Below are 14,198 nucleotides of genomic sequence, written 5' to 3'. Positions count from 1 at the left end.
CATAATGTGTTGGAGAAGTGTGAGAAAAACTCACCAGATATCGTGGATCCCCTCTTGTCTTACGACAAAGGGGATCAGCCGGGCTTAGGTGGTCTCAGCCACCAGAGGATATGTCCATATCTCCTAGATCAGTGATGGTGAACCTTGGCACACCAGATGTTTTTGAACTACATTTTCCATGATGCTCAACCACACTGCAGAGTGCATGAGCATCATGGGAAATGTAGTTCCAAAACATCTGGGGTGCCAAGGTTCACATTACTGTCCTAGGTCCTCTCGTGCCACCTCTCTTTTCTCCTTGTTCCTCTGGGGAACAAGGAAGAAGGAGAGATGGGGAACAAGGAGGAAGGAGAGGAGACACGAGAGGACCTAGGAGATATGGACATATCCTTTGGTGGGGGAGACCACCTAAGCCCGGCTGATCCCCTTTGTCGTAAGACAAGAGGGGATACATGACATCTGGTGAGTTTTTCTGACACTTCTCAAGCTCTTTGTGGTGTCCTTCGTCTCCATCCATAGCAATGCAGTCTTCTTCTCCTGCGATTCACACAATATTTTGACCACCACCCGCCTGAAACTTCAACCTATGTGTGGACTTATTAGAGTTTTTTGAACTGTCTGACCTTGTACAATATTCTATTTTTTTCTGGTATACCAGCAAAATTTGTGTCTTTTGGCTATTTTAAAAAATTCCTTTTAAGATCACGTGCACACATCATTTCTGAACCCAGAGGTCAGGGCCGGAGTGGGACTCATTTTCAGCCCTGGAGTTTCATGCCTTAGACCGGCCCACTTTAGTTCACGACTGACTATATTAAAATAATGTAATTAAAACCTCAGAATATAAGTTTGCAATGGCACACTGTTCTCTACAGCCTTGTAATTCATTGTATTTTTCAAAAAATATCATCATTTCCAATTCAGTGCAAATACAGTAGCCTTCTCCGCCATGGATTCCCCCAGATCCTTCCCCCCTAGTATGTATGATGCATGTATATTCTTAGCCCCCAAGTGCAGAACTTTACATTTATCAACATTAAACCTCATTTGCAAAATAGTTTTTTTTTTTAAATGTACAAAAATATCGGCCAATATCGGCCAAAGCCGATATTCAATGGCCAAAATATCGGTATCGGCAATAAAAAAACGATATCGGTCGATCACTAATTCATAGTGCTGCCAAAGCAGCCTATTCCATGTTTTAGCTTAGTATTAAAAATGAGATTAAACATTGCAGTGATATAAAGTGGGGAACTTTTGTAATCTGTTCTCCGGCTATAGCTCACATAAAACCTCTACCCTGTACCAATTTCTAGAGAAATACACAGACATGCAACGATGTAGAATCCACAGATCACATTCAGTTTGGTGAAAGGTGATGGTTACATTCGGTCATGTATGGTCTATGTATGGTCTATGTGACGGTTACATTCGGTCATGTATGGTCTATGTGACGGTTACATTCGGTCATGTATGGTCTATGTGACGGTTACATTCGGTCATGTATGGTCTATGTGCATTTGTTCACAAGGACCTCAAAAGCACCTAAGCAGCATCCATTGGAGGCTTTTTTTCCAATTTTTCTTCAGTAAACTACCAAACCCTGCAACTGTGCTGCAGTCAGAAATTAATTTCCTTCACCTTAATCTGAATTTTATGTATTTCTAAGAATTATGCAAAAATCTAAGATTCATGCAAGCTCCCAGATGGAACGCATGCTTCTTGTTACTTGTTCCTGTACTGTGCAGTTGTCTCAGGGACACCAAAATGAATGATGGCAACAAGAGGACCTTACAACTCAGGGGCAATATCTCCTTCTTCAAGGCCATCCTTCACCTCACCCTCCATAAAATGCTAGTTAAAACTGCAAAAAAAAAAAAAAAATATCCCCTAAATACCTGTAGGGAAAAAAAAAAAAATTAGCCAATTTACTTACCTTTCCCCCAGCTTCCTCCAGAGGTAGCTAATCAAGGAGGACATCATCTCCTTCAATTGAGGAATTTAAACCCTCTTCCGCTATGAATGCTGGGCCCCTGCCTCTGTGTGCCTGATGTCACTGGTTGCTAGACACCAGGCGGATAGCAACCAGTTCAGGAATCACACAGTGTGCGTTAAATTCTGGGACACTGCTTTGTCCTGGAATAAAACTGCCTGCACTGTCATGCTACATGACAACCCCCCAGATGTTGCGCCCGGTGCGGCCGGACCCCCTGCATACAGTGCCGAGACAAGGTCATTCAGTGCCCAGGGCAAACATGGCAAGCTGTGCCCCCCACCCCATCTATAGATAAGGCTAATAATGGTAGAAGGTTCGTTTCAGGCAGTAGGGAGGCGATACAACGGCTCCTTACCTCCTGTCAAATGCTCTCTGAAGAGCAATCTGCATGATGGTTGCTTTTCAGAGACCAAAACACGTGTGAACAAGCCCTTAATTCTTTTTTTTTTTTACAAATGTTTTACATTATTTATATTGTTTTGAGAATTTATATGTACAGTGTATATATATACTTTTTACATTTTTAACTGCCCTGTTGGGGGGCTTTTATGAAATATCAGGGCTCTAAACAGACCCCAGATGTTTCACTTTTGAGACACCATGTGGTTTGGTGCGTGTGATAGCAGATGTGTGGGGTGCCATTACCAATAAATGGCACTGTCGCACGTCTACTAATGGACAATTTGTTTCTGTGTGTGTGTGTCAGGAAAGCCACAATCTTGTGACTGACATTCAAAGGTGTGAACTTTGCCTTATAGTGGGGTCACACCAGTGCGCTGCAGTTTGGTCACAGTGTGATTGTGTGTGCGTTTTACCTGGATTTTAGGTGCACTTCTATTGAATTCCATTACACAGTGCGTTTTCTGAAACCGCATCAAAGATGCAACATGCAGGACTTTGATGTACTTTCATGATAACGCACTTTGTAATAGAAATTCAATAGAAGTCCACCTAAATCCAGGTAAAACGCACACAATCACACTGTGACCAAACCACAGTGCACAGGTTATTAGGGGGGGGATCGGTATAGGGGGGGGGGGGGAATAGGTATAGGGGGGATGGGAATAGGTATAGGGGGATAGGTATAGGGGGGGTATGGATAGGGGGGGAATAGGTATAGGGGGGATAGGTATAGGGGGGATAGGGATGGGGGGGAATAGGTATAGGGGGGATAGGTATAGGGGGGGATAGGGATGGGGGGGGGGGGCAGGTCTGCGTAATAAGAACATGTGTTAATGAAGAGCAGAGTGAAGGACTGTAGAGAAAGTGCTAATGCTGCATTTTAGGACAGGACAGGGTCAGCTAAATGGCTGCTTAGATAGCCCAGAGTTGGGACCAGAGGCTGCAGGACATGCAGTGCAGATTTATGGAGTGGAAAGCTGAAAGAAGATGGTGAAGGGTTAATGTGAACAGGACAGGAGAGAGGAGCAGAAGACTCAGTGCTGACTTACTATTGTGCAGGGAAGGTAGAGACACATGCTGCGGACAAAGTGAAAGTAAACAACGAGGAAGATTCAAGTGACCTGGCCAGGAAGAACAAGCAGACAGGGGGGAGGGGAGCTTGTAAAGAATAGAGTGATAAACAGCTGAAGGAGAGATAAGGCAGAGGTGAAGTGGATGGAATGAACAAGTCCGGGGATCATACATTGTACAGTGACAGGAGGGAGAATGATATTCACCCCTGTCAGGCAGGAGAAAGCAGAAGCTCCCAGTGCGTCCCCCCTTCATCACACATATGGACACGTCCAGGGCAGATGATACTTGTAACTTTCGGCATTTCACCGGCCCTGCCTGCACCCCAAATGGACCAGCCCACCTGGAATTCTCCAGATGCTCCTTATTAGCCAATCCGGGCCTGCCAGAGGTCCAGAATTGCTGACTGGAGGAGTTGGGGCATTGCAAGAATCTGGAAAAACAGTATCGAGAGTACAGAGGATCTTGCCCAGGGGTCTGTCCAGGAAGGGGACCACTCCGGAGTGTAGAGTCAGTGGGTGGGTGTAAGCTAGTACAGAGAAAGGGGGTACTGGGGGAACACTTACCTTATCTTCATTCAAGTGGCAGGATGAAGTAGCGGCCTTGCCGCATCCTTAAGTTAGAAGTCCTCTGAAGTGTGAATAGTTAACAGTTGGAGTATCCCACTCATCCCTTCTCCTATCCCAATATAAATAAAACAACAAAAACAACAACCCCTAGACTGATCATTGACTGAGGCAAGAACTTAAAGTAATAAGATTTCTGCAAGCAGTTGCTACGGGTAACCCAGGGGAATCCAAAAGTGTCATTCTTCAGCAGTCCTCTAGGGGGCAGTGCTACAACAGTGAGATACAAAACTAATAAAAAATGTATTTTTCTCTTTCGGCTGAGCAGCTGAGCAATGTTGTTGATAAACATTGCCCGGCTGTTTGCTTTTTCAGTTCAGTTCAGTTTATACTTCAGCTGCCAACAGCTGTAAACCCCACTGACAGCTGAATGTGTCATCAGGTTGTTAAGGACGCAGCGGCCGGCTCCTTAACATCTGATAATTGTCAGCTTTTTTCTTTTAGGTTTCGGAGCATTTGCACGAGTACTGATACTCATGAAAATGCTTACTATTGGCACCAATACTATTAAACCCTACTAAAAAGGAGAGGGGATGGTGCTCCAAAGGGAAGGTCTGGACAATCTGAAGTTGGGCTTTAAATTCAGCAGTGAAATGTAAGGACAGCATCCTGGCTGTGCTGCTTTGGCAGTGTGTGAATCTCAAGATTACATGGACAAAAATGAATCTTTGGATAAACTGTTACATTATGACTATCCTGGGAAAACTGTCCATAGGACAATAGGGTTAGGACAAGGCTCTGCATGTAAAGGAAAGTCAAAATGTTGATTTTGTAATAATGATTCATCTGTAAGGCTTTTCATGGGTTTAAGACTGACCAGCGTCTCTCCTTATTTCTTTTTTTTGTAAGCTTAGTTATTCTACTATGTGAACTATTTTGGAAATGCTTGACCTTCTCTTATCAATCGCTAAGCTATGAATGATAGTGACATCCATTGCAAGCAACTAATGGTATACCTGCCCATGGTAACTGGTCCCCTCAATGACCCTAATCAATGCGCACACTGCCCAGGGACCCCACACCCCTAATTAGTTGTATAGTTGCAGTTTAAGGCATGTGCCCTTTGAGCTACTGGTTCTGAGGGGTCTACCTCTATAGTAATTTATTGCTCTACTCCTATCTATTGCAACCGATTTGTTGGCCTAAAGTGCACTTTTGGTATGTTATTGGTATGGCATGGTAGCTAACCCTAGTCAAATCAACAGCTTTCTCACCTGGGGGTTGCCCCAGTTAACTTTACATTGCAGTTAAAAGGCCCTCAGTCCTCCGGGTAAACAAGCAGTTGAATTGTCTAGGGATAGTCACCATACCTATCAAAAGGGCACTATAGCCCAACAAATCAGTTACCTTTGGAAAGGCCACAGAGATGCTGCAGAGGCATCTGCGCATTGTTAGGCCCAAGGACTTGCAAGATGGCAAGGGTCCTGCACTCTCTAATTTAGTAAGCCTAGATGACAGAAAGCTGAGAGTCGACATACTGGCTTCTCACTGCCTGTTTTAACCCTAAAAATCCTACTGTGCTATGCAACATCCATGTACCAGGCATTGCAGCCACAGCAATGCTTCTACCCCATACCAGGAAGATGAACCTCCATCTCCAGCACCAATTACTACCTCAGATACAAGGCTTCCTTGCACCCTAGGCAATACATCCAGTGCCAGGGACATACACAACTCTTGCAACTGCCTTTAAAAAGGTGAGCCAGACACAAACCTCCCTTATTCCTTATCAGCAACAGAAAACAAACAGTAACCTTTGACTGTGGACCCTCCTGGTGGAAACACTGCCCGATTCATTTCTGCACTGCCTCTTACCCTGATGCTCTCTCCCCCTATCCAACTCCTTGTCTCCTTGTCTAGCCTCCACATTTCCTGGGTTATCTACCAGAGTGTGATGAAAGTATGACCTTCCTCACTTTGGAACTTATTCCCACTGAGACCTTCTAGGTAAGCTTTCCACATTAAATGCTGTGTTTTCATCTGTCCATGAGTCCGGGCTAGCATGGGGTCCTCTGCTCAGCTCAAATTCCTTTTGGTTCCTTGCTGCTCTGACTCTCCTTGCTCCACCATTTACTTGATTGAGTGGGACATTCCCCTCATGACCCGCTCTTGGCTACCAGCCCTATTATGCTACTGGGGGATCGCAGCCTAGACTGTAGACACAAAAAAGTTTAACCCCATGACAAGAAGTGGAGAGGTGCCCTTCTCTCTGACAGGTTAACACCTGCCTTTGAACCCTTACCTGAGAGAGACACCACTGACCTGAGCATTAGATTCTGTTTATCCCCTACCCCTGTGGGTCTGCTCCCCCAGCCCAGACTTACTTACATGATGTCATTGGACCACTCCAACCTCCCCCACATGGCATACTCCATGTATGTCAGCCTCTCTATTTGACTATACTTGGGATATTCTTATGGAAACAGATTCTGCCTGCAACAGCTGAGAATCTCAAGGGTTAATATGTTTATGTTTACTTGCCTGATGCTGTCTGTCAAGCATTAATGTCGATTCTCCCACGAGTCCAAAAGGACAGCCTGCTCTCCCAATACATTGAGTTTGTGGCAGCACACTGAGATTACTTTATTACAGGGCTTATATAGATAAATATTATGCAATATTACATATCCACCAATGAAGCAAGAATATTTATGATAGTATATATCTTGTGATTTTATGTGCATATATACAGTGCATATATAAGAAATTGAGATATATATTGATGGTAAATGTTGTTGGAGATGATTTTAACATTATGAATCTTTAATTTAAAGCACCATATAGTGCCTCATGAAGAAGCCTTTTCGAGAAATGTATTGAGAAGAAACCCCTCAACCCTCATCAGTATTTTGTATCACTGGTAGATCTTTAAAATTATATTGACATAGTAATCTTTTCTGATTTATGGTGATATGCTGTTAACCACCTATGTTAGCTGTGTGTGGGGGGGTAGGCAATATTCACGAGGTATATTTTTCTCATATGATTATTCTTATCATGTGGGGATGTGTTCATTTATGAGGCATCATTTTTTGTGGAAATTTTAACATGGTGATGATCATAAACAAAATGCTTGAATTTACTATATATCATAATGATGTGTGTTCCTTCCTGGGAGATTTTTTAAAACGTCAAAAGTCCTGCTTTGTTCTTCCTTTATTATTATTATTATTATTATTATTATTATTATTATTATTATACACAATATCCCCTATATAGGGATGTTGTGCTATGGATACTTACCTCTATTATTTAATTAGTTCCTGTACTTGCTATCGGCCCTACCCATTCATATTCTATCCTCTTACCTTAAATCAGTAAACTCTACATTCTCCAACTTCTTATGGGCTCATAAATGACCTAGGCTTAAGCATCACTTTCTCTTGCTTCCCAAGGCTCATGGGGGCTTGGTCCTTCCTGACATTCTGAAATATTATGCTGGGAGCCACCTGGTCAGGTTTATCAACTGGCACGGGCATAGAGACAAACAATATGGGTCACGTTGAAACAGGCCTTCTCGTACTTCCCCCTACATAGACTCCCAGGCTGCCTCCCGCACATACCGGCTCATTCGCAACCTCACCCAACAATTGGCCCCCTCCATCTGATGCAGGGCTCAGGGCTGCCTAAAATATAATTTATCCCCAGCCCACTCCCTCCTTTACCCAATTCTGGTCAACCCAGAGCTCCCTCCGGATTCCATGAATGGACCATTCCAAAATCTACTAAAATAACCTACAGTATGTCAAGTTTCCCAATTCATCTATGCCAGACAATAGCCCTCTATTGTCACTCCATAGGCTACCACAGGTCCCTTGGATTTAGATGTGTGTCTCGCAACTGGGACACCGTATTCTTTTTCTACCAACCCCTCTGTCATTTTTGAGTCCCCTTACTCAGTTTGAAATGCTATGCCCTCTTAAACACCCTTTGTCTCTCCTCTATTCCCTTATCTCCCAAGCGCAGGGTGATTATAAGACCCCATTACTTACTCAATAGAGACTGGCAAATTACATCTTCACTGCAACAAAGCCAAAGAATTCTTCACTTCTCCTTGATATCCTCCATATGCACCAGACTACGGGAAACCAGAACCTAAAGAGGATATTAAGTCTCAAAAAAAAATTGTAAAGTCAGCAGCTACAAATACTGCAGATGCTGCCATTTTTTTTAAAAAAAGGACATTTACCTGTCCAGGGATCCAGCTCACCTGGGCCAGTTCATCACCAGTCTTTGGGTCCCGGCATGTTACTAAGTGAAGACAAGTGTGACTCCTTGCGGCTTCACGGCTGACTTTCCACTGTACATGTGTGAGATGCGCTGTGATGTATGAATAGTCCCGCAGCTTCCTGGGACCTGTAATGGTCCAAGAAGTTTGTGGCTAAATCTTGCATTCCCTTGAAATGAAAAGACCCTAAACCTCCATCGATCTCACTATGGTTACACAGACTGGATGACATCAGGCGAATGGAAGGCTTTATTTTCTTCAGCCAAATCAAACAGGATGTACAGCAGAGACGTGGAGTCAGGGGGGGCAAAGCCTCACCTGCCATGAACTTAAAAAAAAAAAAAAAAAACGATCGAGCTTCGAGGGTCGTAGGTCAGGGACTTGCGGTAAAAGAAGGAAAGCAGGCGCCGCTGAATGTAGCAACAATTTATTACATGACAATTAAAAGTAGTAACTCACATAATAGTTTTCTTGAATCCATGTTCCATAGTAAAAACAATTCCTGTACTCAATCTTCCATGTCCCGACTGGCCCGCAGCCGGGTGATGACGATGCAGGAAGCTTCACAGAGGAGCTGGTTCAGGTGGAGGCCGCGGTGGACCGCAAACTCTCCGGAAGTGGCGTAACGCGTTTCGGAGCATGCGCAATTGGCTCCTTCATCAGACGTAAACAAACTCTCTACAACGGCGGTTACATGGGGACATGCATCGGAAATGACTATGGTGAATGTCAAAGGGCAATAAAACAAAAACGGAAATTGTCATTATAATATAGACAACAAACTCTAATAGCCTTAAATTAAATAAAAATTTAAATACACATGTAATATTGAAATTATGGCATAGAGTTGTGATTAATTTCTTAAAAACAAAGCACTTATAACCAACACACATCTAAATTGAGTATGTGCGGAGTGTCCCTGATACTAAATGCATAGGTTATGAAAAATGACAAAAAGAAAAATAAATAAAAATAAAAAATAAATAAATATAAACATAAAAATAAAAAATATAAATAAAATAAAAATAAAAATAAAAAATAATAAAAATAAAAATAAAAATAAAAAAATAATAAAAATAAAAATAAATAAAAAATAAGAGTCGGGACACGGAAGATTGAGTACAGGAAGTGTTTTTACCATGGAACATGGATTCAAGAAAACTATTATGTGAGTTACTACTTTTAATTGTCATGTAATAAATTGTTGCTACATTCAGCGGCGCCTGCTTTCCTTCTTTTGTTGCCAGCGTGATTTTCCGTTTTTTTGCCTGCCAGAGCTGCCCTGAACTATAGCATCACCAGTGAAGTCTGGTCCACAACAGCCTTTGACCATCTGGCTGTTTTACACTGGGGTCCATTCTTCTAGCACAAGCGCCCAACATCCCTCTCCAGGGACTTGTGGTAGGTAGGTTGCTGATGTCCTAAAAAAAAAAAAGAAAAAATATTCAAATAACCCTCGCTAAAACACATATGATAATACAATTAAATGAATTAAATGTGCAGCTACTGTTCACCAAGTAAAACTCAGATAAAAATAGATGGAAAGTGATATTTACAGCGCTTGCCCTCACAATCTAATATTAAATGCAACATTACCAATCATAAATAGATTAATCAATAAAGTGTTCATGTGCAATAAAGATATAAATTAAAGTGTTCATGTGCAAAATATAAATAATATCACTAAAGTGCCAAACTTAATGTGTATACAATTCATGACATCAATAAAAAACTTGAGTGTTCAAAAAAAGTTCTTATAAAAAGTTGATGATCAACGTGCTAAAGTGCTAAAGTGCTTCAAAGTGAAAAAAAGTGCTGGGGTGCTTCAAGGCAGAACATGCGTTGCGGGGTGCTACACTCCCCTCCTGTGTCTGGGGGGTCAGAAGAGCTTTAGACTGGTGAGATGGAAGCCAGCTGAATATCTGGATATCGCCACACCACCGCTGTACACTGGCTTGTTAAAATCTTTAGGGCTCAAATAAAGATGACAGATATCATAGTGAAGCCCGTTTTATAACATTTATTGCGCAATATAAAAAATAAGCTACATACAGCGCTGCCAGTTTAAATAGAAGCTGGCACACGCTGTTTGCAGCAGACTCTGACTTCTTGGCAAAATGCTCCTTTCCAGCCCAGCCCTCTTAACTACTAGGAAAAAACATGGGTCTATGGGTATAAGGTTTACCCATAATCCCATGTTTTTCTCACACAGTTAAGTGGAAGAATCTGCTGCTGCTGCTGCTGCTGAAAAGGTACATTTTTAATCAAGCAAAATAATATATTATTATGCTTTATGTTATATCATAATAATTTATTATTTATCTATTTACTGTGAAATTACTGTTTTGAAGTTACAGTAATCCCCCGCTACATCGCGGTTCAGTTTTTGCGGTCCCGGTAATTCGCGTTTTTTTTTGTAATGTTATTTTACTATATAAATCATTAAAAATGAAAGATTTTTGTGTTTTTCATAGCTCTTGCTCTATCTCTAAGTATCTTTTATGTGTTTAAATGAGTTTCTATTGTTTTAAAAGTGTGTTTAAAGACCTTAAAATGCTTCTACACGTACAGTGACAGTAAAAAAATCATGCCTACAATGCATTTTAATAGGGTTTTTCTATTTCGCGGAATTTCACTTTTCGCGGCTGGGTCCGGAACGTAACCCCCGCAATGGAGGGGGGTTTACTGTATTCAGTAATTTGTCTGTTAAGCCACCTGCTTGAGTGCAGTTTTTGAAAATATAGTAAACTACCTTAAAAACAATATATAATAATTATTTGTATATTACCGTATATACTCGAGTACAAGCCGAGTTTTTCACCACATTTTTTTGTGTGCTGAAAACGTCCCCCTCGGCTTATACTCGAGTCAAGAAAAAAAAGAAAAGTCCCTGGCCGCTCCGACGTGCTTAAGCTTTAAAAATGGCACCGCCCAGCGCATACATGTCACCGCGCATGCGCCGCCACCGCTCGGGAGAGGCCGGGAATAGCCGAAAGTATACGAGTGGCGACGGCGCGTGAGCAATGACGTGTCGTCGCCGGGCGGCGCCATTTTTAAAATGAAGGCGCCTCTGGAACAGGTAAGTGAAACAGCTGCACTACCTGCCATTATGCAGGGCTGCGGGCATACTACAAGGGATGCAGTGCTGCGGGCATGGTCCACCTGTACCATGCCCACAGCACTGCATCTCCTGTAGTATGCCCACAACCCCGGATCCTCTTGTACCATGCCAGTACCCTGCATTCTCCTGTACCATGCCAGTACCCTGCATTCTCCTGTACCATGCCAGTACCCTGCATTCTCCTGTACAATGCCAGTACCCTGCATTCTCCTGTACCATGCCAGTACCCTGCATTCTCCTGCACCATGCCAGTACCCTGCATTCTCCTGTACCATGCCAGTACCCTGCATTCTCCTGCACCATGCCAGTACCCTGCATTGTCCTGCACCATGCCAGTACCCTGCATTCTCCTGTACCATGCCAGTACCCTGCATTCTCCTGCACCATGCCAGTACTCTGCATTCTCCTGCACCATGCCAGTACCCTGTATTCTCCTGTACCAAGCCAGTACCCTGCATTCTCCTGCACCATGCCAGTACCCTGCATTCTCCTGCACCATGCCAGTACCCTGCATTCTCCTGTACCATGCCAGTACCCTGCATTCGCCTGTATCATGCCAGTACCCTGCATTCTCCTGTACCATGCCAGTACCCTGCATTCTCCTGCACCATGCCAGTCACCCTGCATTCTCCTGTACCATGCCAGTACCCTGCATTCTCCTGTACCATGCCAGTCACCCTGCATTCTCCTGTACCATGCCCGCCGCCCTGCATTCTCACCCTAGGCTTATACTCGAGTCAATGATTTTTCCCATCTTTTTGTGTTAAAAGTAGGGGCTTATACTCGGGTCGGCTTATACTCGAGTATATAAGGTACTTATATAAGGTACTTACTTATGGAAATTAATCACTTGCCACCCAGGCCAATTCCGACACTTCTCTCCTACAAGTAAAAATCATCATTTTTTTTCTTTGCTAGAAAATTACTCAGAACCCCCAAACATTATATATATATATATATATTTTTGGTTGGACGGTTTTACTGTTTTAAATTCTCCTGCATTTCACTTTTTAGTAAATAACCCTGAACCCTTTATTGTTTACTTGTTTATTACTGAATATTACTGTTATATTAAGGCCCTGTTCACACCTGAGCGTTTTTCAGTTCATAAAACGCTCATCTGTGAAAATCCAAAACGCCCAACAATCAAAATCCCATTCATTTCAATAGCCCCTGTTCACATCTGAGCGTTTTGTCCCCTGAAGCAAAACGCCTGTAGCTGAAAAAAGTACAGGAGCTTCTTTTTGGGCTGATTACCAGCGTTTTTGTTAGATGTCAAGGGCTGCCTCCAAAATGCCTGAAAAAAACGCCTGAAAAACGCCCGTAAAAAAACATCTGAAAAAACGCCCAAAAAAACGCCTGAAAACAATATGCTCAGGTGTGAATGGAGCCTTCTGGTTTCAGAAAATCAAGAGACATGTTTTATTTTTTCTACAATCTTTATTGTCATCTTTGCTAGTCATATTGTTTCCAGCATTAACCAGAGTTGTATAAAGTACTCGAAACTTATACTTGAGTAAAAGTACAAGTGCTCGATGAAAAAGTGACTTGAGTAGAAGTGGAAGTGCTCAATCAAAAAGTGACTTGAGTAGAAGTACTAAAGTATTCAACATTTTTTGTACTTAAGTATTGCAAGTAGTTTTTTTAAAAATGTTGCTACTCAAGTACTGAAAGTAAAAGTACCAGTAGTTTTGAAAAAAAAAAAATTGCTCAAGTACTGAAAGTAAAAGTACAAGTACTGTGTTATGTAGTTATTAAAGAAAGAAGTCAAAAGTTTGAACATCATATTGTTTTTTATTATTTCAAATGCAGCTTTTATTTATACATACAGTAGCATTTATTTTCGTATGCGCTGATAATACATGTTGTGAGCTTCATGAAACCTGCCAACTACTGTTCTGGCAGTGGTAATTTTTATAATTGTAACGAGTAACTATGCGGCACAAAAAAAAAATATCGGAGTAGAAGTATTGAAATCATTGAAAAAATGTAGTGAAGTAAAAGTGGAAGTAGGAGAAAAAAATTATACTCTAGGAAAGCCTTTCAGTACTTAAGTACAGTAGTGAAGTAGTTCTACTTAGTTACCATACATCTCTGATATTAACAAAAAGGGTGACTGAAAAACAGCCTTGTTAAATTAGTAGAACTGGTAGAACTAGTAGAACTGCAATTGCCTACGCAAATGAGAATCAAATACGTCATTTGTAAATAAGTACCTGTGTGTATCTGACTCAGATACTATTCAGTGACCTCACCGCACGTCCCTGGCGTACGGTATACAGGAAGATAGTTTTATTTGACTGATTATACAAAGGGCAAAGGCCATAAATTTAGAGCCTAAAAAAGGACTCTTTGCCCTGAGGTTTTTGTGTATCTGTAAGACTCTTTTTTTATTGCGCAGTAATTAGGTCATATTTTGTGGGTACAAAGTCTGTGGAATGTATATAAAGAATATGGCATGTATACAGCATAGTAATATAAGATAATAAGAATATATTCATGAAACACTGCATACTAAAAATTCCTGCATCACCCGAACATGACTGGTTCTACCACTTAAAGTGTTTGTAAAGTCTTGTTTTAAAAAAAACAAAAATAACAAACATGTGTTGCAATATTTCCAGGCATTGGGCCTGATGTGGGTCTGCCATGGTCACCGGTAACACCAACAGCACATTTACTGTAAGCTGATTGCCCAAGTGTGAGATCTGAGACAATGAACAGTCCGCCATTTTTGGTTTGTTTTGTTTATTT

At 41.9% G+C, this 14,198-nt stretch overlaps 1 protein-coding gene across 1 annotated transcript in view; it reads left to right on the top strand.

The window, feature by feature from the left end:
- Positions 1-330: 330 nt before the first annotated feature.
- The window catches only part of IL18 (interleukin 18), a gene marked incomplete at its 5' end in the record, with an annotated part of 77,818 nt that continues 63,950 nt past the window's right edge, over positions 331-14,198 (top strand). The window contains one exon of the mRNA XM_082273965.1: positions 331-433. Within this exon, the coding sequence (XP_082130091.1) occupies positions 331-433 (103 nt within the window). The remainder of the gene's footprint in view (positions 434-14,198) is intronic.

Source organism: Pelophylax lessonae (assembly GCF_965119305.1).
Source record: "Pelophylax lessonae genome assembly, chromosome: 12".
Classification (NCBI taxonomy): Eukaryota; Metazoa; Chordata; class Amphibia; order Anura; family Ranidae; genus Pelophylax; species Pelophylax lessonae.
This window is presented reverse-complemented; position numbering and strand designations above follow the sequence as displayed.